The sequence below is a fragment of the Lissotriton vulgaris genome, chromosome 8, assembly GCF_964263255.1.
Source record: "Lissotriton vulgaris chromosome 8, aLisVul1.2, whole genome shotgun sequence".
NCBI lineage: Eukaryota > Metazoa > Chordata > Amphibia > Caudata > Salamandridae > Lissotriton > Lissotriton vulgaris.
In genome coordinates, this window is record NC_141696.1 from 578,610,296 (window position 1) to 578,633,656 (window position 23,361).

At 47.6% G+C, this 23,361-nt stretch overlaps 1 protein-coding gene across 1 annotated transcript in view; it reads right to left on the minus strand.

The window, feature by feature from the left end:
* The window catches only part of NSUN3 (NOP2/Sun RNA methyltransferase 3), a 210,696-nt gene that overhangs the window by 123,249 nt on the left and 64,086 nt on the right, over positions 1 to 23,361 (minus strand). The window contains exon 2 of the mRNA XM_086934421.1: positions 3,026 to 3,136. Coding sequence (XP_086790547.1) covers positions 3,026 to 3,120 — 95 coding nt within the window. The 5' untranslated portion in view covers positions 3,121 to 3,136. The remainder of the gene's footprint in view (positions 1 to 3,025; positions 3,137 to 23,361) is intronic.

The window sequence follows — 23,361 nt, forward strand, 5'->3', positions numbered from 1 at the left end:
TGACCAAGATGCCACCACTGGCTCAAAAGGAGAGGTGGGTAGGTAAGGATAAATCAGGCACTCTAGATTACTTTGAGATACTCTCAGAGGAGGATTTTAATAGACTAGCTCTGAGTGTTTCCTCAGGCACTCCAGTGGATCCTCTACCACACAGGGTATGGAAGGAACTAAAAGAAGAGTTATTTCCACTACTCCGACAGATCTGCTGTCAACCCCTGAGTAATGGGGTGGTACCGGCCTTTTGGAAACAGGCAATAGTGAAACCACTTCTGAAGAAAGCTACGCTCGACCCTCTGTGCCCAAAAAACTATAGACCCATCTCTCTTCTAGCCTATCCTGTGAAAATCACAGAACGCCTGGTTAGTAAATCACTCTCGCAATTTTATGAAACTAATAATAGGCTAGAAGATGTGCAATTTGGTTTCCGTCCAGGGCATGGAACAGAGACTGCCCTATTGACAGTCCTGGATGAACTTCGAATGCGACCAGACAGAGGACAATCAGTTATATTGATTCTACTGGACCTGTCTGCCGCATTCGATACGGTAAACTACAAAATTCTCTTGATGAGGCTCAAAGAAGTTGGGGTAGAGGGCATGGCTCTGAAATGGTTTCAATCATACCTGTCGAACAGACAACAGGCAGTAGCCTTAACCCCCTATCAATCCAAATGTGTTAACATTTAGCACGGCGTCCCCAGGGATCAGCAATCAGCCCAATATTGTTCAATGTCTATATGAGTCCTCTGATTTCTGTCATTAAGTCATACAATGTTAACCTGGTGAACTATGCAGATGATACACAACTCATCCTCCCATTGGAGGGGAATCAATCATCATCATTGGAAAACTTTCATGGTTGAATGAAAGAAACAAACTACTAGATGGCTCAAGAATAACTCCTTGCAGTTTAACGGAGACAAAACAGAGATTTTATGCTGTGCGGCAAAGAAGGTTCTGCTCCTGGACAACTTTTGACCTATTCCTACAGATAAGCCACAGATACCCTCAGAGGCAGTGTGCAACCTGGGGATAGTATTTGTCGATAAACTGAGTCTTGAAACTCAAGTGAACAAAACGGTCGGGACCAGTTTTTTCCTTATTAGAGCGCTACGGGAGAAACTTCTAATGCTACTGACTCCAGCTAGAGCACTGGTAGTGAGAAGTGTCATTCTGAGCTGGTTGGATTACTGGAATGCCCTGTTACTGGAGGCCCCACATTTTCTGATTTTTGAGACTTCAGAGAATTCAGACAATAGCTGCTAAGTTAGCTCTAAAGAGATCACGCCGGTCATCAGCCTCTCTGTCTCTTAAAGAGCTTCACTGGCTCCCAGTGTTACAGAGGACACAACTTATATCACTATGCATTGTATTCAAGGCTCTGCATGGACTAGGGCCCAAGCCTTTGCAGAACAAATATGAGTGGTGTGCTCTGACCAGAAGTCTTTCCTCATCATCAGCTAAACTGGTAAATGTGCCTAGGTTTAGAAGAATAACGTTTGGAAAAAGAGCTTTTAGCTCTGCAACCTCTTAGCTCTGGAATGAACTTCTGCCCAGTCTTTGACAGAAAGAAGACCTTTTGCAGCTCAGTAAAAGGCTTAAAACCTTGCTCTTCCCAACAGTGTAGTTCAGATCTTCATCATTTTTAGTGAGTGATATCCTCACAGGGACATATGTGAATAGTAGGGCTAGTGTAAGTCAGTCGATTAAGGAAAAAGTGGTTCTGTCGGGTAAGACTGATATTAATTCAACGTTCAATAAATGTAATATGAAATACGCTCTCCCAACACACAAACGAAAAACAACAGTACTCATTCAATTAGTTCTGTGCTCAATTATTTGGATTTCTGCATTTCATTTTGTGCGATATGGTTATTTCAAAAGGACTGTGAAATCAAATTATGTACAAAATACTATTAAGTGACAGTTGTGCATAGTGAAGAAGTGACAAAGTGAACAATATATACAGTGTCAACACGGTTTTTTTCTACAAATATTTCTTTGGAGAAGGCCAGAGCTTTATTTGAATGCCGCAGTTTCTTTCCAAGTGTGGAAACCCGGTCATTCTGGACCTAAGAAATGTGTTGACGTTTCGACCCTTCTGTGCCCCTGTTGGTGGTCACGGCGGGTTTTTTTCAAGACGGGGATGTAGGGATTATATATACACAGTCCTGGCAGGCTTGAAGATTTGAGACCTGAGGAGTGGTGGTACAAGGGCCTGTAGATCAGTTTCAATATGGGTGTAGCGACAATGGCTCACTGGCTAATGTTCCGCGATCGGTCGATTTATCTCTGCGATGGACAGAGCGAAGTCTCGCCCATCAGGGGCAACAATATGTGTAAGTCAGTGCCAGGATACCCGTGGGGGGATAGTGCACTTCATAAGTTCGAATAATATTAACAAGTTATGTCTTAGGTTAGATGTTATAAGATGGTAAATGCCCAATCAGCAGCAGTATCCTTGCTACTCAGTCCACTCTCTCTAACTGACAATCTACCAGGCCAGGCACTCACCAGCATTCCATTACATCACTTAGACTGACTAAACAGCAGGTAACAGTGAAAGAAGGGAAAGAATGCATTACACCTAACACAGGATATAACATGCCCTTAATGCAAAAACTTAGTGTGATGCAAATCATTATCTGTCTGTGATGTCTATTGTAATCCTAATTACATAAATGTTAAGGGTAATATCTGATCTGGGAAACTGAATGACCAAGACACACTCGTCTGTATCAACCTTCTGCATTTTGTTTGACATGTGTGCTTAGCCCCAACTGCGATCGCCCTTTTACTGACTTTAGTCCGTAGGAACACGAGAGCCAGTTACCTAATGAAATTCGGAGCAATAGACACAGCTCAGCAAACATTCTCAGAACTCAAGTTTGTCGTCTTTGGCCAATGAGGAATTGGATTTGCAAAACAGCCCTTTATGTGGCTGCATGAATGTGCGACTTCAAGAAACGAGTTATTTCACATCATTCTCATAACAACTCTATTTTAAAAAAGAATAATTATACAACCTGGCTGTAATCCAAGTCTCGCCGAGTTCCCTTGCATAGTTCTGGTCAAAATGATCCAAAATTAATCGGCAAATCTGTTTTTGAAGTTTTCCCATTTGACTCAGTCCTCGTCTAAAACAAAAATAGTAACAAATATCCTGAAAAATGTCAAATATTTATCAAAGATGGGAACCGTAATGGAATTCAGAAATATGTTTATTCTTGGAGTCCAAAGCAAGCAAGCATTTAAAAATACATTTTGGGTTTGAATGAACAGGGAATATAGTCATGTCCAATGTGCTAAATTAATCATCAAAATGATAATCCATTAGTGCAGCGCGTTGCAGTGGTTCAGGGGCCCAGTGGAAAGAGGTGGGGGTGTCCCTCTGCACTCCAATTATGGTTATTTTATGCTACATAATTCAACACTTCCTTGCTTCCATTGCTCATTAAACCACTACTACGATACTAATCTCCATCACAAAAATATTAGGGCAAATCAATAATTTGGGACAAAGAACAAATAAGTTGACCAAAAGGACAAAGAATATGCAATGGCAGCCCAACCATGTGATTAAGGTAAAGCAACATATCCAAAAACACTCTCCTACACTATAAAGACACCACCAAACAGGAAGATTTTCTACCAGTTCAAAATATTGGTTGTTGTGCTCCAATACAAGAACGTCTGTATCCAATAAGTTAGTATAAACAGTGAATAAATTGCAACAGACAAAACATGGTGCGCAGATGCACCAACCAAACACTGCGCTCCTAACAGAAACAAAAACAATTCAGGCAGAACGTTGCTCAGTGGCTCTCTCCCTCACAAACAAATAGTTCCACTCCACGTGGCCACATTGGCAATAGGCATGCATACATGCCATGACAACAGAAGGCCTATTGCACACACCAAATGATAAAGTACACGCGTGTGCCACAATGGACACCTTAATGGTTGAATCGCCGCTGTCAGAGAGAACACCAATGTCTTTTATGATTAAATCCTCATTTAATATTCTTAAGAGCCAGCCGACACGTGTTTCGTCGCATGGGAATATGATAATTCCACGACTCCTCAGGGCTGGGAAGGATACAAAAAATAGAAATGAAGCGTACAGTAGTACAGAAAATACACAGCAACATTGTTTGTGTGATGTGACTTAGTGGTGGTGCTGTGCAGTGATCAAAACTTAGAACAAAGTGACTTGGGGCATTTTTCAGTGGAAACCTAAATATGGCACCCACAGACCATTGTGGGTGAGAACGTGAAAAAGATAGTGCTGCATTAAAGTACTATATAACATTGATTGTGCTCTTGGTGAAGTAAAACAATGTTGTCCCAAAGATGTAGAGTATAGAGAAAAGAAGTGCAGTTTCAAATTGGGGCATACTTGTGAACGGCAGATTCAATATTTGAAACTCTGAGAGAGGGTAGTTGCCCGACTAAGCATGCTGAATATTATTCATGGTAATTAATCACAGACTTATGGTGCGCCAACCTGAACTCACAGGTACAGTGTACTCTTTTACCCTGTATGGATAGCATACTCACTGTCCTTCTGATAATAACTTGACTAATTACCCCCCCCCCCCCCCCCCCACACTCAGGGGGTTGGAGGTGCCGCCGAGCTTTTTGCCTGGCCGGTTTTCAGCCGATTTCGGTACAGGGCCGATTTTGCTGCAAAAATGGCCCTGTAACATAAACGGCCCCCAGGGTCCCAAAACCTGCCTCCACCCGTGCGGCACACCAGTGGATTGCCCGGTGCCCGCTACGGCCAGTCCGGCCCTGCTTAAAACCTTACATATTACATCACTTATGACATATTAAATGGCATCATTGATGACTTCACTCATGACAACTCAGTTATAGCCTACGGATAGACCCTGAATTCAATCTGCATCAGGACTTGGACTCAGTGCACAGATTCCAGCAAAGACTTACACTAAACCCTCTGCAAGCAACAATTCTCCATTGGACATGGTCTTCAACAATACGTAGGGCTGGTTTCACACAGTGCTTAGGCAGTGGCTAAGGTCTTCAATCACCTCTCCACAAGTGGCCAACATCCACCATACACACTTCGGACATACACAGTGGAGGGTATATGCAAGGTCTAGAGTCACACCAGATTCTGCATCAAACGAGCAACGGGGTTTGGCAGAGGGGCTTTCATTATGGCCGGCCCCTGCCCCCAGTCTCCACATGTGACCAACACTCCGCTGGTCATGGCCTTTGGCCATGCGAAGCAGAGAGTTGGCTGCAGGGCCTTGCCAATGGCTGAGCCCTAGGCCCACCTGTTTATGACCAATAAACATCCTAATTCCTCAGCCATCAGCACTTTACAGCAAAGGTTGACCAATGGGTCAATTGTTCAATGATGTTCATCAGATAACACTTCGCAAGTGACCTACCCCTGCTGCCCTCATCAATCAATCAATCAGTACATTTGTAGAGAGCGCTACTCACCCGTGAGGGTCTCAAAGCGCTGAAGGGAGGGGCCGCTACTGCTCAAATAACCAGGTCTTGAGGTGTTTCCTGAAGGTGAGAGGGTCCTGGGTCAGTCGTAGGTGTGCGGGGAGGGAGTTCCATGTCTTGGCTGCCAGGTAGGAGAACGATCTTCCTCCGGTGGTGGTTTGCGAAACCGTGGGACGGTGGCGAGGACGAGGCTGGTTGAGCGGAGCTGGCGGTTGGGGGTGTAGATCGAGAGGCGGTTGTTGAGGTATTCGGAGCCCATGTTGTGGAGCGCTTTGTGTGCGTTGGTGAGCAGCCTGAGCGTGATCTTCTTGCAGACGGGGAGCCAGTGCAGGTTTCTCAGGTGGGTGGATATGTGGCTGTGGTGAGGGATGTCGAGGATGAGTCGTGCGGAGGCATTCTATATGCGTGGAAGGCGTTTCTGAAGTTTGGCTGTGGTTCCTGCGTATAGGGTATTCATGTAGTCCAGTCGGCTGGTGACGAGGGCCTGGGTGACCGTCTTTCTGGTTTCGCTGGGGATCCACCGGAAGATCTTTTGGAGCATGCGCAGGGTGCTGAAACATGAGGGCGAGACTGTGTTTACTTGCTTGGTCATCGTGAGGGAGGAGTCCAGGATGAATCCCAGGTTGGGTGCGTGGTCCGTGGGTGTTGGTGCGGTGCCCAGCATCGTGGGCCACCAGGAGTTGTCCAAGGCGGATGGGGATTGTCCGAGGATGAGGACCTCCGTCTTGTCCGAGTTGAGCTTCAGACGGCTATGCTTCATCCATTTTGCGACATCTTTCATTCCGTCCTGGAAGTTGGCTTTGGCGGTGAGAAGGTCTTTGGTGAGGGAGAGTATCAGTTGGGTGTCGTCGGCATAGGAGATGATGTTGATGCTGTGTTTGCGTGCGATGGTGGCAAGGGGGCTCATGTAGATATTGAAGAGGGTTTGGCTGAGTGAGTAAGGAGCCCTGGGGTACGCCGCAGATGATCTTGGTGGCCTCGGAGCGGAAGGGAGGGAGCCGGACTCTCTGGGTTCTGTCGGAGAGGAACGATGTGATCCAGTCCAGGGCCTTTCCTCGGATCCTGGTGTTGTAGAGGCGGGTTATTAGGGTGCGGTGGCAGACGGTATCACAGGCTGCCAAGAGGTCCAGGAGGATGAGAGCGGCAGTCTCTCCGTTGTCCATCAGGGTCCTGATGTCATCGGTGGCTGCGATGAGGGCGGTCTCGGTGCTGTGGTTGGCTCGGAATCCAGACTGGGATGGGTCGAGTGAGTTGTTTTCTTCGAGGAATGCAGTCAGCTGTTTATTGACGGGCTTCTCAATGACTTTAGCCGGGAAGGGGAAAAGAGAGATGGGGTGGAAGTTCTTGAGGTCTTTGGGGTCCGCTGTTGGTTTCTCCAGAAGGGCGTTGATTTCTGCGTGTTTCTAGCTTCCTGGGAAGGTGGCTGACGTGAAGGAGCTGTTAATGACATTCCAGAGGTGGGGTGCGATGATGGTGTCGGTTTTGTTGAAGATATGATGAGGGCATGGGTCGGAGGGGGATCCGGAGTGGATGGTGTTCATTACGCGGGTGGTGTCTTCAGTGCTGACGGGGGTCCATGCACTGAGGCTGGTGGTTGGAGGCGGAATTTGGGGCCCGAAGCTGTCGTGTATATCTGCGATCTTGCGGTCGAAGAATGTGGCGAGGGAGTTGCAGAGGTCTTGCGATGGTGTGATGTCGTTGTTGCTGGCGCTGGGGTTGGCGAGCTCTTTGATGATGCTGAAGAGTTCCTTGCTGTTGTGGGCGTTGTTGTCCAGCCACTCTTTGAACGATGTCCTTTTGGTGGTGCGGATCATCAGGTGGTATACGCGGGTGGCGTTCTTGAGGGTCGTCATGTTTTCTGATGTCCGTTTGTGGTGCCAAGCTTTTTCGATGGTTCGGCATGATTTCTTTGCGGTTTTGAGGGCGTCTGTGAACCATGAGGTTTTTCTGTTGCTCCTCTAGCCTAGGGGTTTTTTCAGAGGAGCGAGGTCGTCGGCGCAGTTGGTGATCCACTGTGCGAGGTTGTGTGCTGCGTCGTTGGTGTCGACAGATGGGTTCTGGCTCAGCGATGTGGTCAGCTGGTCTGTGGTGACTTTGCTCCAGCATCTGCGGGGGATCCGTAGCATCTGGTGGTGGGAGGTGGTCTTCTTGAAGGTGAAGTGGATGCAGCTGTGGTCGGTCCAGTGTGGTCTGGTTGAGTGGTTGAAGGAGACGTGGTTGGTGGCGGAGAAGATGGGGTTGAGCGTTTGGCCGGCGAGGTGGGTGGGCGTGTCCACCAGTTGCTTGAGACCGAGGTTGGCGAGGTTGTCGAGCTTGGTGGTGGTGTTGTTGTCGTTGCTTTTCTCCAGGTGGAAGTTCAGGTCCCCTAGGAGGATGGACTCTGGTGAGGCTAGGGAGTGCGGGCTGATGAAGTCGGCGATGGTTTCGCTGAATTGTGTTCGTGGGCCCGGGGGTCTGTAGATGAGGGTTCCTCTGAGTGTGGTCTGGGGGTCAGTGTGGATCTGGAAGTGTAGGTGTTCGGCGGTGGTGAGTGTGTCTTCGGCGTTGGTCGTGACACTGATGGTGTTCCTGTAGATGATGGCGATTCCTCCTCCAGTTTTGTTGATGCAGTCCTTCCGGGTGATTTTGTAGCCGTCCGGAATGGATATGGCGATGTCGGGGCCGAGGAGGCGTTCATCCAGGTTTCCGTGAGGAAGGTGACGTCTGGTGCTTTAGTGTCAAGGAGTTCCCAGAATTCGACGGCGTGTTTGTGGACGGAGCGGGTGTTGAGGAGGATGCACTTGAGGTGGTTGTTGTTGTCGTAGCTGTGTCCGGTGGGTGGGGTGCAGGTTCGGAGGCAAGTGAATTTGCAGGCTTGGCAGATGAAGGGTCCATGGGTGCACCTAGGGGTGGCCTGTCTGGGGGCTTATTGGAAGAGACAGGGTTTCAATTTCTTCCGAATAATCAAGGCTGGAGCTAGCAGGTCTGATGTAGTAGGGGAGTTTCTTCCAGCCTTTAGAAGGACATCAATTTCCGGCTCAGCCTAGCAGATGTGGTGGATGTGGTGGATTTGAGTGAGGAGAAGGCTAGCTGGCAGAGGTATTTGGTCCGGGTGTGTAACAGGACACAGTTGTTGAGGTATGCTGGACCTTGGTTGAGTAGTGCTTTATAGATGTGTGTGAGTTTGACAAAGGAGCATTTTTTTAAAGGGAGTCAGTGGAAGTCTTTGATTGTTTTGGTATTTGTGTACAATGTGGTAGTATGAGTGTGAGTCTTGTGACTGTGTTCGGTAACACTTGTTATGTTATGTTATGTTATTTTTACTTATACCGCGCACAGCTGCCCCAGCGAAGGGGTGTCCTGGCGCTTTGACAAGGCAAACACAACACAACACCGATAAAAACAAAGAGGCCACAGGAACAGCATGAGAGCTAAGCAAATAAGAAGGTCTTGATGGCACGTCTAAACTGAAGAAGGTCATCAATAGCCCGGATATGAAGAGGAAGAGAATTCCACCAATTCGCCGCTAGCACTCGAAAAGAACGGCCACCAGCTCTACTCAGCCTGAAGCGCAGAACCACAGCCAGATTCTGACCCAGGGATCTGAGGGTTCGCGGAGGTACTTGGAGTCTTTTGGTGAGTTAGGCAGTGATGCCAATGTAGTAGGTGTTGCTCTAGATGAGCCTGCTGGTGATGAGGGCCTATGTCAAAGATCTGCGCATGTCCAGAGGGAGCCATTAGAATACATTTCTTGAGCGTTTTGAGATTGTGGAAGGAGTTTAAGGAACTGTGTTGACTTAATTGGTCATCAAGATTCGGCTATCAATCATGATGCCCAGGTTCCTGGCAGCACTGGATGGGCGGGGAGTTAGGCCTAGCTTGGCGTTGGACCAGCATTAGGACCAGGGAGACGTGTCTTTGCAGAACAGGACCACTTCTGTTTTGTGTCTATTGAGTTTGAAGCAGTTTCTTTTCATTCAGTCTGCTACCAAGGATGTGCAGCTGACAAAGTTAGTTCGGGTAGTGGAAGTAGCTGTGAATAATTGTGGTGAAGCAGTCATGTAGATGCTGAACAGTGAGTGGCTCAGGACACGGAATTGTGGGATGCCATAGAGGAAGCTGGAGGTGTCGGACAAGTAGGGGACTTTTGACCATTTGGATGCATCCCAAGAAGATGATCAAAAGTAGTGCCAGGCAATGAATTCCAGAGCTGAGTAGGTGTTGCACGAGGATGAGGTTGGAGACAGTGTTGAATGCAGCCAAGTGGTTTAGTAGAATGATTGTAGAGGTGTCCTCATTGTCCACGCTGAGACAGATGTCTTCAGTGGTAGTGATGTGGAGTAGGAGAGTTGAATACAAAGAACCCAATAGCAAAATACATGCAAGTGCAAGCTCACAAGCATCTTTGGTGACTGTTATGCATACCCACTGCACAGGTCTATAAGCACCTGTACACCAGTAATGTGGGCATTGCAAACAGCAAAGGGAAGAGTAAGTCTCGGGCTTCGAAACTGGTAAGCAGTTTTTGAACACACATATCTAGTGGAGTAATGGACATGATTCCAATCACTGGCAGATCAAAGAACCCTCTTAGCAATTCAGGAGCTGACTAACATTAAAGCAAGTTATATCCCTCTACATAGATGACATCCTGATATCTAGCAGGTCTGCGCATGAATGTAACAAAGTTGTTCCTCTTTCTGCTGTCAGACCCGTGGCGTGGCCGACCTCTTAGAGGCAGGGCTCTTCGGCATATCAATATCTACTCACACAATGCGATATCTGGGGGTACAGGCGTAAAGACATTTGGTGGACATTCAAGAGTACAACCGCAGCAAGATGGTCACGTCACTGCTAGGCTCGGAAAGCATACACTCAACAGCCATTCTCTGTAGGTGTTGGCCATCTGTAGAGATTTGGGAACAGACAAAGGCTACAGGCACTGTGGCCAACCTACCCTGCTGTGCATTGCCAAAGGTCATGTGCAGTACAGCTTGACTGTCCACAGAGAATTGGGTCTAGGGCCTGGCCGGGGGTCAGGCCCTTTGACCAGTCCCATGGCACAATGTCAAAGCTGGTGCACTGTGGTTGCTGGCCACCCGTGATGAGTTGGGTCCTGGGTAGGCTGGAGGCTGTGCACAGCAGTGGTTGGACCCCTGCATAGGGTGGGGGTTCATGGCCTGGAGGCAGGCCCTGTGGCCAACCTTACTTGCATGTCCTTCAGCCTTGCGTAGTTAAGGTTGGGCAACCACAGAATGTTGGGTGTAGGGCCTGGCTGGCCAACTCACAGTCAGCACAGCCAAAGGCTTTGCACTCTGTGTGTTGACTTCCAGCGGAGAGTTGGATCCAGTGGCTTGCTTGTGCCAGACCCTGTGGCCAACCACAGATGGCTAAATACTCTGCAGAGCTTGGAATGGCTGCCTGTAGAGGATTAGGCGCACAGAGTTCTTGGATGTTGTACATGAAAAAAAATCAAAAGTGTCACTGAAAAAACAACAAAGTTAAATGAAGTAATGGTTAATGTTGATAATATCTCAACATATGTATAAATAACACCGAAAAATTGCAGATAAAATGCAGTTTTGGTTACAAATTCAAATTGAAAAAGCACTGAACTTTGCAAGCTATGGTTAGGAGCACTGTCCATATATCTAACAACAGCCATGCAAACTGTAACTCACACACCAAATGCACTGGTGCTTTTAGAGATTTATAGCAGCTGGAGCTTTTGGTGATTTGCAAGGTGGTGCGTTGAAGCAAATAGAGGCCTATATATATGATGCTTTAGCCTGCATTGGAAACATTATCATCTGTATACGGGTAGCATAAAAGTAAGTGGTAAGGAAGTTGGCCGTAATCCTGAACATATCAGAAGGAGTGTAGCATGTCTTCACAGGTTGATGTATTGCACTGAAGTCAGATATGAAGCCTAGATTGCTGGTTAATGGCGCTGGGGTGTACTCAGTTCCCAGGGTATGGTCCCAGAATATGGTAACCAAACAGTGGAATATTGCGTCCTAAGGTGTGTTAAATAGAGCTTTATTGCTTTTTCATTTACGGCATCTTGTACTGACATCAATCTAGGTAATATACATCACTTTCAGAAGGAACTGAGTAGGAGTCGGGGTGTTGCTCATGCAGGTATATTAGGCTTGGGGATAAAGTAGGGGGATTCCAGCCTGTCCTAAGGAGCCACCGATGGGGCATGGCACATCCCGTCTCATCGCAGTCGGAGGTCAGGTTCGTCTTGCAATTCTAATAATCGTACATCTCATCCGGGAACATGAGCTTCTCGCCCAGCCTTTCAGGGGAGGTACTGCAAGGCGCTATCCTCAGCTCTTGCCCATCACCTGACATTCTCCCTTTGACACCCCTACCGGAAGTGCACCTGATGCCTTCCAGTGCATAGGTATCACACGGCTCACCAGAGAGAGGTCTAGTAGTCTGTTTCTTGCTTTATCCGTCTTAGGACAAGGAATCTGTCCCAAGAGGCATGTCTTAGGTGTATTGATGTGCTGCCTGCCTGGCAACTGTGTAAGGTATGCACACCTGTCCATCCGAAAGGGGAGAAGTGTAGCGCACTGGTACATCATTTGGTAGACGTCTGCCTATTCAGTTCCACACCTGGGACAGTGATGGGACAACTTAGCGAACATCTTATGGAGGTGTGCCAGGGTAAGATATATGTGGTGCATGTAGTTAGATTGCAGTAATTTTAAACACATATTCCTCGAGACCCACAGGACATGCCCCAGAATCTAGTGCCAGTCAGAGCAATTTGGAAATTTTGACTCCATTTACTAGGTCTCGCTGGTGTTAGCAGCGCAAAGCGCTGCTCCAGCGAAAAGACCTTTTGTTGTTCACTTGCCTGGAATGTTGGACAGGGGAAGGGTATGCGCTTTCCCTGGGCGACTTCACCTCGTGGACGCACACGTCTAGCCCTGCGCCATGCACAACTCCTGTCCACATTCCCAGCAAGTCAGCCTCTCGCCTCTCTCAATCGCGCGCGCGCGCACACACACACAGCCACACTCACGCATGCACACACACACACACGCAGGCACACACACACATCCCTCCCATGTCTCGGCTCGCAGGGCTCCTTCAAAACCGGGGCAGCGGGCCGGAGACGGGTCCGCAGCCCGCTCACTAGAGCGTGCCACATACGCACAGGAGAGGCACTAAACACGCACGCAATACAACTGCCACATATATCACTCGCTAGAGCGAGCAACGCACGCACAGGAGAGTCACTGAACACACACGCAGTACAACTCATCACCGTGCAGTCTGAAACCCATATACACACAGACACTCTTCATAGAAGATTCGGACTCTTTTTTTGATAATATGGATTTTTTTTATCGTTACCTTCCAATGTTGGACTGGCTTATACTAAAGGGCTTTCAGGCAGTCCCAGAAGGGCTGGTGTGACAGGTCAGTGTAGGCGTTTGTTTTGACTGGCTTGACCTGTTTGTAGCCTGACTGACTGGTTTTTGCTGTCGATTTCCCAGATATTACTAAAAACATTACCTGCAGCAAACTCAAATGCATACAGTCTTCCACATCTTACAAACAAGTATTTGCAATCCAATAGGTCTCGCATTTACTAGAGTTAGAGCTATTGGCGTTGTAAATGACAAGGCCTTTATTTTATGTGTTGGTTTTTAAAACATAAATAAAAGGCATTGTCATTTACAATGGCAATAGCTTAAACTCTTGCAAACGCGAGACCTATTGTATTGCAAATGCTTGTTTTTCAGGTCGAGCAGCAAGGGACCCACTGCGTTGCCCGTCACTGTGTACACATTAGTTAGGCAGTCGCGCTTTGGGCTGCATGTCAGCATTACCTGCAGCTTACGGTCAGCCTCGAACTCTTTGTCCGGGTCTCCCCAATGTGCTACTTAAACTCGCTTACGTGCTGCATGGGTCACAAATTGCCCGGACGGTGTAGCACAGAGATCCCGGACTGACTCTTCGACCAAGATGGAGATCCCATCAGCAAACAACTGCCCAGTGTAAGCACCGACGCACGCCCCCACTACGAGTGGTGTGTCGTGAGCCCGACCTTAGTGATGGCTGGCATCACCACAACGGTAGAGCCGGCGAATATGCCATTCCCCAAGCCATCGATGTTGGTAGTGCACCCAAAAGTACCAGCCACCTGGAGTAAAAGTGGAGTGTGCTCCAGGCTCTCGGGCACCTTGATCACACCTTTAAAGGCATCTTTGCTTGTCACTCTAACCAGAGGTCGCGTGCCTTCGCAATGCCTCTTGGGCCAACCATATATTTCAAATGAATAAGAGCAACCCAAATGTCCAGGCAAAAGTGGGAATACATACACAAACAATCACAGAGGTTCACATGGAACTCATTCTATAGAAAATTCTTGTATACACATACAGTACCATTTACCACAATGGCGACGAGGGTGAGAGTTGGGGCATGTTTATTGGTGTCCAATCAATTCTTACAGTACTTGTTGATGGGGCAAGTATTCTGCAAACCAAACCGTACTTCCTATTACTTGTACTGGGTTAAACTCATCCATCACTTAATATTATTGTGCAAATTATACTTTCTGGTGAAGGGGCACATGTTTTTGCGCCCAAACCATACATACTTTTATGTTGCTGCAGATAGGCATTTACGTTGAGCGTAAACTGTACTTATGTATACACGCATTGGGCACCTTTGTTTGCACTGAGACGTTGATTTGTGATGGACTTGCGTGTTGCAACAAAGACAAATATATACTTTACAACTGCTTACTGTTGTTGGTTGTGTCTTGTTGGGTCACACAGATTGCGTCCTTGTGAATGGGGCATATGTATTGCACACGCAGGGGCATTTTTTTTTTGCAGTTTATTATTAGGCAGGTGTATGGCACCCATTGGGGCACACGTATTACACCCTTGTATCTTTCTGCGGAGTCTGTGACTCTATTATGAGGTGTCACTTATCTTTTGCACCTCTATATTTTATTATCGGCAGAGGCCACAATGCCTACCGAACAGGAGTCACTCTGTAATCAGGCAATAAGTATCAAGCAGTGGCTTGAATCGGTCAGCAACAGCATCGCCCACTCTAACAAAATCAAGCTTAAGCGCCCCCACAATGCACAACGCTGGTTCGCCAACAACCTGAAAGAAACTCGCCTTAAGGCAAGCTGAACGTAGCTGGAGAAGGGACTATTATTTAGAAAAAAAAGACCATCTATGTAACCCAGCTAAAGGAATATAAAAATTCTATCCTTCAGAACAAGGCGCTTATTTCTCCTTAAAGATTATGAACTCAGATAATAAGCCCAGGGACATTTTTTTTTCGATAGTCAATGAGCTGGCACAATCGGATAGAATGATGGCGAAACCTGCCCCCTCGTAATCCCTTTTGACTCTCTCAACTCTTACTTTATTGAGAAAATCGCCACCATTAAAGCGAGTATCCCTACCCTATGCCCTCTTCAACCGCTTCTATCACATGTAAAAACTCACTCCTACTTGAAAAAATTCCCCTAATCTCAAGGGAAGAATTCCTTGTCTTACTCAAAAAAGTCGAATCTGGCTCCCCCACCGACCGCTGTCCTCATATTCTACAGGAGGCTTTCCTCACCTGTCCAGTTCCGTCCCTCTCATTTCTGAATACCTCTCTTAAACAAGGCATTGTCCCCGACTCTTTCAAAAGCGCAGAAATTGTCCCGATCCTAAAGAAACCCAACTCTGACCCTTTGGTCCTTAGTAACTTTTGCCCCATTTCCTTACTCCCCTATTTAGACAAAATTCTAGAGACCCACATAGTAAACCGTCTTAGCTCATTTATTGAACACTCCCATTTCATTTAAACCCTACCAGGCACGATTTAGACCAGCACACTCTACGGAGTCAATTATCCTAGCAGTCATGGACGAGCTTAGGAGAGGAGCCGACAAAGGCCTCACCCAGACCCTGGTACTCCTGGACTTGTCAGTTGCTTTTGACACGGTCGATCATGGTCTGCGGATCGAATGTGTCAGCAATGCCGGAATCCAGGGACTGGCGTTGAAGTGGATGTCTTTCTTCCTCTCTAACAGATTTAAAGCAGTCCGCCTTGCCAATTTCTCTTCCAAGAAGATGAAATTGGCCTGTGGGGTCCCCCAGGGTTCTTCCCTCTTGCCTCTGCACTTAAACTTGTATTTGCTACCATTGATCTGTTCTCTGCATAAAAGAAAGGTAGAAACTTTTAACTACGCTGATGACCTTCAGCTGGTGTTTGACATCGACTTCTCCACCTCTTCAGTAGCCAATGTTCAATCTACCATGAGCTTTATTAGCGAATGGATGTACGTTAGTTAATTGAAATTAAACCCTGACAAAAATGCGCTGATCCTTACAGGAGGAACTGCCAACCCGTGGAACTCCAATTTCTAGCCTCAACTGCTGGGCTGTCCGTCACGCCCAGCAGGATTCATAAAGAGCTTAGGAGTTATAATTAATAACGATCTGTTCATGAAAGCCCAGATCGGCTCAGTGGTCTCCACTTGTATTTCCCACCTACGCAGAATCCGCAAGATAAGCAGATTCTTGCCCACTGAGGCCTTGACTCTAGTCACCTTAGCCTTGGTAATCTCTGAATTGATTATGCGAACAATTTTTAAGCTGGCAATCCATCAACTTCATTGCTTGCACTTGGTACAAAACCAAGCGGCTAGGCTAATCTATTGTCAACCCAGACACTATCATGTCAGCCCTCTGATGAAGAGTCTCCATTGGCTTCCGGTGGTCAAACGTTGTGCCTTTAAGCTGGGTTGTACCATCTTTAAAGCCCTTACCGGGAATAGCCCAGCATTCATCTCTTCAAGGATTCAGAACTATAGCCCTTCTCGGGAATTGCTGAGGTCGGCAACTTCCTATACTCAGTTAAAAACACAACTCAAGACCATGCTTTTTTCACAGGCATACTTGTAAGCAAACTGTTGATGCCGCTTCCCCACTTGCTCTCAGCGCCATGAAGCCGCTTGGTGCACGTGCGCTTAATAAAAACTTTTAACATAACATAACAGAGGGTGGGTGTTCCTACAGAGTGATGGTGTAACTCTTTCCCCTGTATCTCTTTTTCCTCCTCTGGTCTTTTTATTTTTATGTATTTGTGATTGAATTTATACTCCCATGCTTCATTCTTATGTTCATGGTTGTTGTGTATCACTGTCCAATTTGGATTTATATTTTCTGCTTTTTTCCCAAAAGAAGGGAGGTGCGTGGTATCTTCATTTCTAAGCCATGCATTCTCCCCTTAATGTCACGACCCCTGCTGCTAAGCCAGAGTGACTGTGATGTAATTAGAATGCTGATGGGTACATGTTTTGGGAGGTTGTCAGTTGAGTGCTGGAGCTAAGCAGCAAGGACGCTGCTCCCGGTGGGGCTTCCTTACTACCAACTTTACCTGTAACCTGAGACTCCTACCATTTGAAAACAAATGATCCTGTTTCAACTTTACAAACCCCTTTTTGAAACTTACAACAAGAAAAAGTATACTGTGCTATTTTAGATGAGCTATTAAAAAATATCAAGATGAAATTAAAGACAGGGAGAGATCTGAGTTTATTTGTGATGAAAGGGAGTATAAACAAGGTTGAGGATGCAAGGAAGTCTGATTTATGTTCCAAGAAGGGAGCACCTAGCATGCTACTATCACAAAAAGCATTTCGTAGTCAGGAATTTCTAGTATAGATTCTTGACAGTGAGATGATAGATTACGAATACTTAAAGTCATTTGGTATTGAATTGTCTATGTGACTAAAGGTAAAAGGGAAGTCGGGGGTAAAAAAACGGGCAAGCTCGGAGCGAACAGCTTAAGGGAAAATCTAGCTTCAGGCGCTGGAAATTCTCCTTCCATTGTTAGACATTTTCCTGTGCTTAAAAATCCCCCCATACTTACCCCTACTCCTGCCCCTACCCCTACTTCCCATTTCAACCGAACTTAGTAGTCCGTCTGGTACGGTTTCAGTCCAAGGCGCCATACAACCTTCATTACAAACAGCACAATCACCTATGAGCGATCTCGGAGGAGAGACTATTGCGTGCGAAGCAGCGTTGATACCAGACTCTAACTTAGGTGATCAAGCTGCCATAGCCGCTAACGCCTCTTCTACTAATGTTAACACTCCCCCTTCCGCCACCACTGTCACCACCCTTACCGACCCCGAAGCGGCAAGAACGATCTCCTGCAGGGATAAAAAGGCTGTAGAAAACGGTTTTGAAAATGTGGATCATAGACCAATAGACTCACAGACCCCAGACTTAGCAAATAGAGATCCATCTGAGACGGAAAAAAAGTTTCTATCGGGAACAGGCGATGAGGCACCAAGCTCAGCAGAAAGCTGCAAGTCAGAAGGGAAGCAAAGCAATTCTGTCGTGGGTACTATAAAAAAAGCCTGTAGTAAAAGGCGTAGTCAATTGAAGTGGGATCACTCAGAATTACAAGGAACTCTACCCTTGGGGATCACTAATCCGCAACAAGGCGCAAGCCCACAGCTAACCACTGCAAATATGCCTGAATCCTCTCTGCTGCCGATTCTCGAATCCATCAAGCAATTTCAGGAGGAAGCTAGAATAGATAGCCTAGCTGGAAAGGGGGCTCCCAAAGAAACTTCATAGTAGTATCCGAAAATTCAACAAGATTTGTACCGATATCGGCGACAGGGTTTCAATGGCGGAAGGAAGAACAGAGACACTTGAAACCGAAGTAACGCAGGTAAAAGAACAATGCGCCACTCACGAGGCTTGCCTCACCGACATGATGAACAAGCTGGACGAGCAGGAAAATAGGGTGAGGAGGAATAACTCGAGACTACTGGGGATCCCGGAAGGTGCTGAGGGTGAAGACCCCCAAAGGGTTCATTGTGAAACTACTCCGGGCAGCCTTTCCCTCACAGTCTAATTGGAACTGGGATCAGAATATCCAAAGAGCGCACCACTTTCCTTTTAACTTGAAGTCAAAACGGAACGGTAGGAGCTTCAGAAATGAGAAACCTTTTTTTGGGGGGGAAAACTTTCTTTTAAGACAAATAGTGTATGACCAGGCCAGGCCTAATTCTCCGAAAGAGGTAGATGGGATAATGTTTTTTTCCCAAACAGATTTTAATCATCCAACAGTCGAGCGGAGGTGCCAAATGATAACTCCTCTACAACAACAAGATGCTCAAGTTTACCTGATGAATCCGGCAAGATTGAAAGTAATATACGAAGGATCAACCTCGGCTGGCCACGCCCCCTCCAACCTCCCGACCCATCGGCATAAAACATGTGTCTTGGTAGGAAGCGCAGCGGACGAGCGCAGGGGGCGCGACGTTTGCGCGCCGAAGGCGCGCCTAAGGCAAGCCCGTCTGCGCCCGTCCGCGACTGGCCGGGACTAGGGGCATGTCACTCTGCCCCGCGTATCATCTATTCCCCGGACCAACTGCGATGCCTCCAGGGACCCTGGCCTATTATGTCCTCTACACTCTCTTGCATCTCTTCCCTTGGTCTGTCCCCCACCACCCCTCTCCTTACTTCCTCTCCCACACTTGGGACTTCCCCCCCGCCCTGTTGTTTTGTCCCCCAATCAACTCCTAAAGTCCTTAAAGTTTTCTATCTGAACACCCGTTCGGCTGTCGCCCATGCGCATGAGCTTTCGGTCCTGCTAGATCTCCATGCCCCAGATCTCCTTTTCCTAACGGAGACTTGGTTCTGCGACGACTCCCTTCCCGCCCTACTATCCACCCTACCAGCCACCTACTACGCCCTTAGGGTGGATCGCCCTCATGGCAAAGCCGGGGGCGGGGTCGCGGTCATCGCACGCTCCGACCTACCTTTCCAAACCTTATCCTTGCCTAACATCGCGACCTCCGAATTTTTGGTGATCCGTACCACCTCCATCTCTCCTCCTCTGACCTGCTTTCTCACCTACCGTCCTCCTCAATCCCCACTACAATTTCTCTCTGACTTCTTGGATATTCTGGCCACAATCACTATCAATAATTCCTCTATTCTGCTTCTTGGAGATTTCAATTTCTGGCCATCTGACCCTGCCGAATGTTCATCCTCCAAGGAATTTTCTGAAACCCTCCACTCCCTTAACTTTACATCCTTTGTTCATTCACCCACCCACATCAAAGGCCACACGCTCGATCAGATCTGGTCCCTGAATTGCCCTGTGGAATCCCTCTCAATCTCTCCCTGCCCATGGTCTGACCATCACCTGATTTCCTTTTCTCTTCCTATTCACTCCCCTACTAAGCCCCCCTGCCCTAAAAACACCTGGGTACGATCATGGAGCCGAGTTAACCTAGACAGTTTTTCCTCCCTTCTCAGTTCTTCCCTTCCTTCCCTGCACGGCCTCTCCACTCTTTCCCAGGTGGATGCCATAGATAGATGGCTCTCCTTTGGCCGCGACTCCGTTGCCCCGCTCAAACGCATTACCTCCAAACGGGAGAAGGACGCTAACCGATGGTTCACCGTCGAGCTTAAGACCATCAAACTAAAATTACGTCGCGCAGAACGGGCTTGGAGGAGAAACTACTGCCCCATTCTCAAATTGGAGTATACTAGCACGCTTACCCAATATAAAAAAGCCATCTTGGAGGCTAAAACATCATACTTCTCCTCCAAAATCCTAGCCGCGGAAAACCAGTCCAAGGAGATATTTACAATCGTTCACAGCCTGGCGTTCTCAGATAGAACAACCCTCAAGCCTGCCCCATCTGAAGAACTCTGTCTTTTCTTGAACAACTATTTCATTAACAAAATTTCCACCATCAAGGCCAACATTCCCCCCCCCTCCCTTTCCTTTGTGGACCCCCAATGTTCCCCTCCCAAGGGCGAACTTACCACCCTTCCACCTATCACTAGAGAAAGTCTGGCCGCCCTAGTGCCTCTGGTCAAGTCTGGTTCCCCTCTTGACCCTTGCCCGGCCCACATCCTTCGCCACATCTTTACTATCTGCCCGGATCCCCCCCTCCACCTCCTTAACAGCTCCCTCGCCCAAGGCGTAGTTCCGAACTCCCTGAAATCAGCGGTAATTGTGCCCATTTTAAAAAAACATCGGGCTGATCCTTCTGTCCCCGCCAATTTTCGCCCCATCTCCCTCTTGCCATTTCTGGCCAAGGTGCTCGAGCGTCACGTCACCTGCCCTCTGAGCTCCTTTGTGGAGATGCATGGAGCCCTTGCCCCCCGCCAGGCCGGTTTCCGCCCCGCTCACTCTACGGAGTCCATTGTCATCTCGGTCCTGGACAACCTCAGGGAAGGTATGGACACCAATCAGCACCAGGCCCTTGTGCTCCTCGATCTTTCAGCCGCCTTTGACACGGTAGACCATACCATCTTGTTGTCCCGTGTCAGGGCGGCGGGGATCGGGGGGACCACCCTGGTCTGGTTGTCCTCCTTCCTGAGTGATCGCACCCAGGCTGTCCGTCTGGGTGATTTCACAGCGGACGTCCGGAGAGTTCAGTGCGGGGTTCCCCAGGGTTCCTCCCTCTCCCCCCTTTTGTTCAATCTCTATCTTGCCCCTCTTATCTTTTCCCTTCAACAGATGAAGGTCGCCGTATTCAATTATGCGGATGACCTCCAGCTTGTTTTCAACCTGTCCTCTTCTCCCTCTTCTGTGCTAAACTTTCAATCTGTTATGCTCCATATCAGGGACTGGATGAACCACAATCACCTTAAGCTCAACCCTGACAAGACTGAGTTGGTGTTGACGGGCGGTTCATCCAGCCCCTGGTCCTCTCTCTTCTGGCACTCCCCCTACTCCCTCCTCCTCTGTTAAAACCCTAGGTATAAAAATCAATTCACAACTCACTCTTCACTCCCAGGTCAGCTCTGTGGTATCTTCTTCCTTTCTCTCCCTGCGAACTATTCGCAGAGTGTCTCGCTTCTTCTCCTTTCCTGCCCTCAAGCTTATAATCCTGGCCATGGTGGTGTCCCGCCTGGATTACGGCAATGCTTTATATGCCGGCATCCCCGCCTACAGCTTGCGGCGTCTTCAACAAATTCAGAACCAGGCGGCCCGCCTGGTCTTCAAGCTTCCTAAGTTTCACCATTCAACCCCCCTCTTGAAATCTCTACACTGGCTCCCTGTGGGGGCCAGGGTCCAATTCAAGCTTGCAACCTTGACCTTTCGGGCCCGACTTGGCTTGGCCCCGGCCTTCATCTCATCCGAGATTACTCCATACATCCCTACTAGGGAACTGCGCTCGTCTTCTCAATCCCTCCTCTCTGTTCCCCGTTTCCGGAGAAAGAAGTGGGGAGGCTCTAAATTCGCCACCCTTGCCCCGACCCTTTGGAACTCCCTTCCCCTTGAACTTCGCACCATCACACAGTACCCTCAATTCCGTAAGCACCTTAAGACTTACCTGTTCAAGCAGTCTTTCGATTAATTTTCCCCCTCCTGCCTATTAGCTTTGGATCCAATTAGAGTTAGCGCCAAGAAACCGCTGGTATACGTGCGCTCTAGAAATAATTTTAAATCAAAAAAATCAAATCAAATCAAATCAAAAACCCGGGTTTTCTTATCCGAGATTAAAGCTGGAGAGTACCTAAAAGAAATAACGGGGAAGAAGAAAACCTAAGCGATGAACTCTAAGACTCTGGCAAAAACTTTCTAAATTGTCACTTTAAGGTGTTGAGGAGACTCGACTGGCACTTCTAAGCTTTAATTTCCGGTTTCGCTTTTGTTGCATGTGAAATTATATGTATTTTCTGCCTTCTTCTCACTTTTCGGGTCGCCAGGTTAGCCTAAATTGGGTCTTCAACCGATGTTACGTCAAGCGGGGTGGTGGTGGGGACCTCACACGTTCACCATCATTCAGGGTTTTCTTGTCTATTTTTTTTGGGGGGGGGAGAGCGATAGGGTCCGCATTGAACACAGTAGGGCTAAAGGTTAAAATGCTGATTTTGACTTTATTTAAACCTTACATTTTTATATTACTGTAGTGTAGGAGAGCAGGATGTGTGTCTTTTCTGGCTAGGTGAAGGTGATTGGGGGTAGGGGGTAGGGGTGGGGATGTGGGGGGGGGGTGTGGGGGCGGATGTGGGGAGGGGTGGTTGGAGGGGAGTGGGCTGGGGCAGGGAGGGTCTTGGCTGCTGTGAATCCTGTACAGGTCACCATTAAATAAACGTAGGATTGTTTCCTTAAACATCTGTGGCCTGAACATTATCGTTAGCAGGGAATCAAGTTAAATCTGACACGCTAGGGAGATGGGTTAAGGCAAGTTGCTCTTTATCTTCTAAATTCACATTTACGATCTGTTCTGTCTATGCCAGGATCTAGACGACCCAGGGATAATAAACCATGTAAATGAAGAGCTTGTTCACTGGCTGCTCATTGTAATTTTATGTGGGGTTTTGGATTTAAACTTGCCCAGTTCCTGGGAACCAGAAGGGTCGTGGACTTATCAAGGCAGGAAGCCCAAAGTTTTCCAAGCATCGCTTAACTTAATAAATACTCATGGCTTAAAAGATGTTTGGGCTTGCTCGTAGCCTGATCAGAACGGCTTTACTTTTTTCTCCGCTCCTCATTTGTCATAGCTAGACTTGATTACTTCTTTGTCTCGCTCGCTTTAATCCATGATTGCTCAATTGATGTAGCCCCCCGACTATTGTCGGATCACAACCCCCTTATCTTAAATCTAGAAGGCTGGGCTAATCAGGAGCCCACCTCGCATTGGACCTTTGAAAAGGCACTATTATATGATAATAATTACCGTGAACATATGGCGGGTGGATACAAGAATTTTTGAATATAAATACTGGGACGGCATCTACTACGGTTGTATGGGACACCCTCAAGGCGGGTATAAGAGGCGAGACATTACGTTTCTCCATTAGGAGGAACAGAAAGGAGAAGATACAAATCAAATCGCTGCAAGAACAGATGAGAGAAGCGTAGA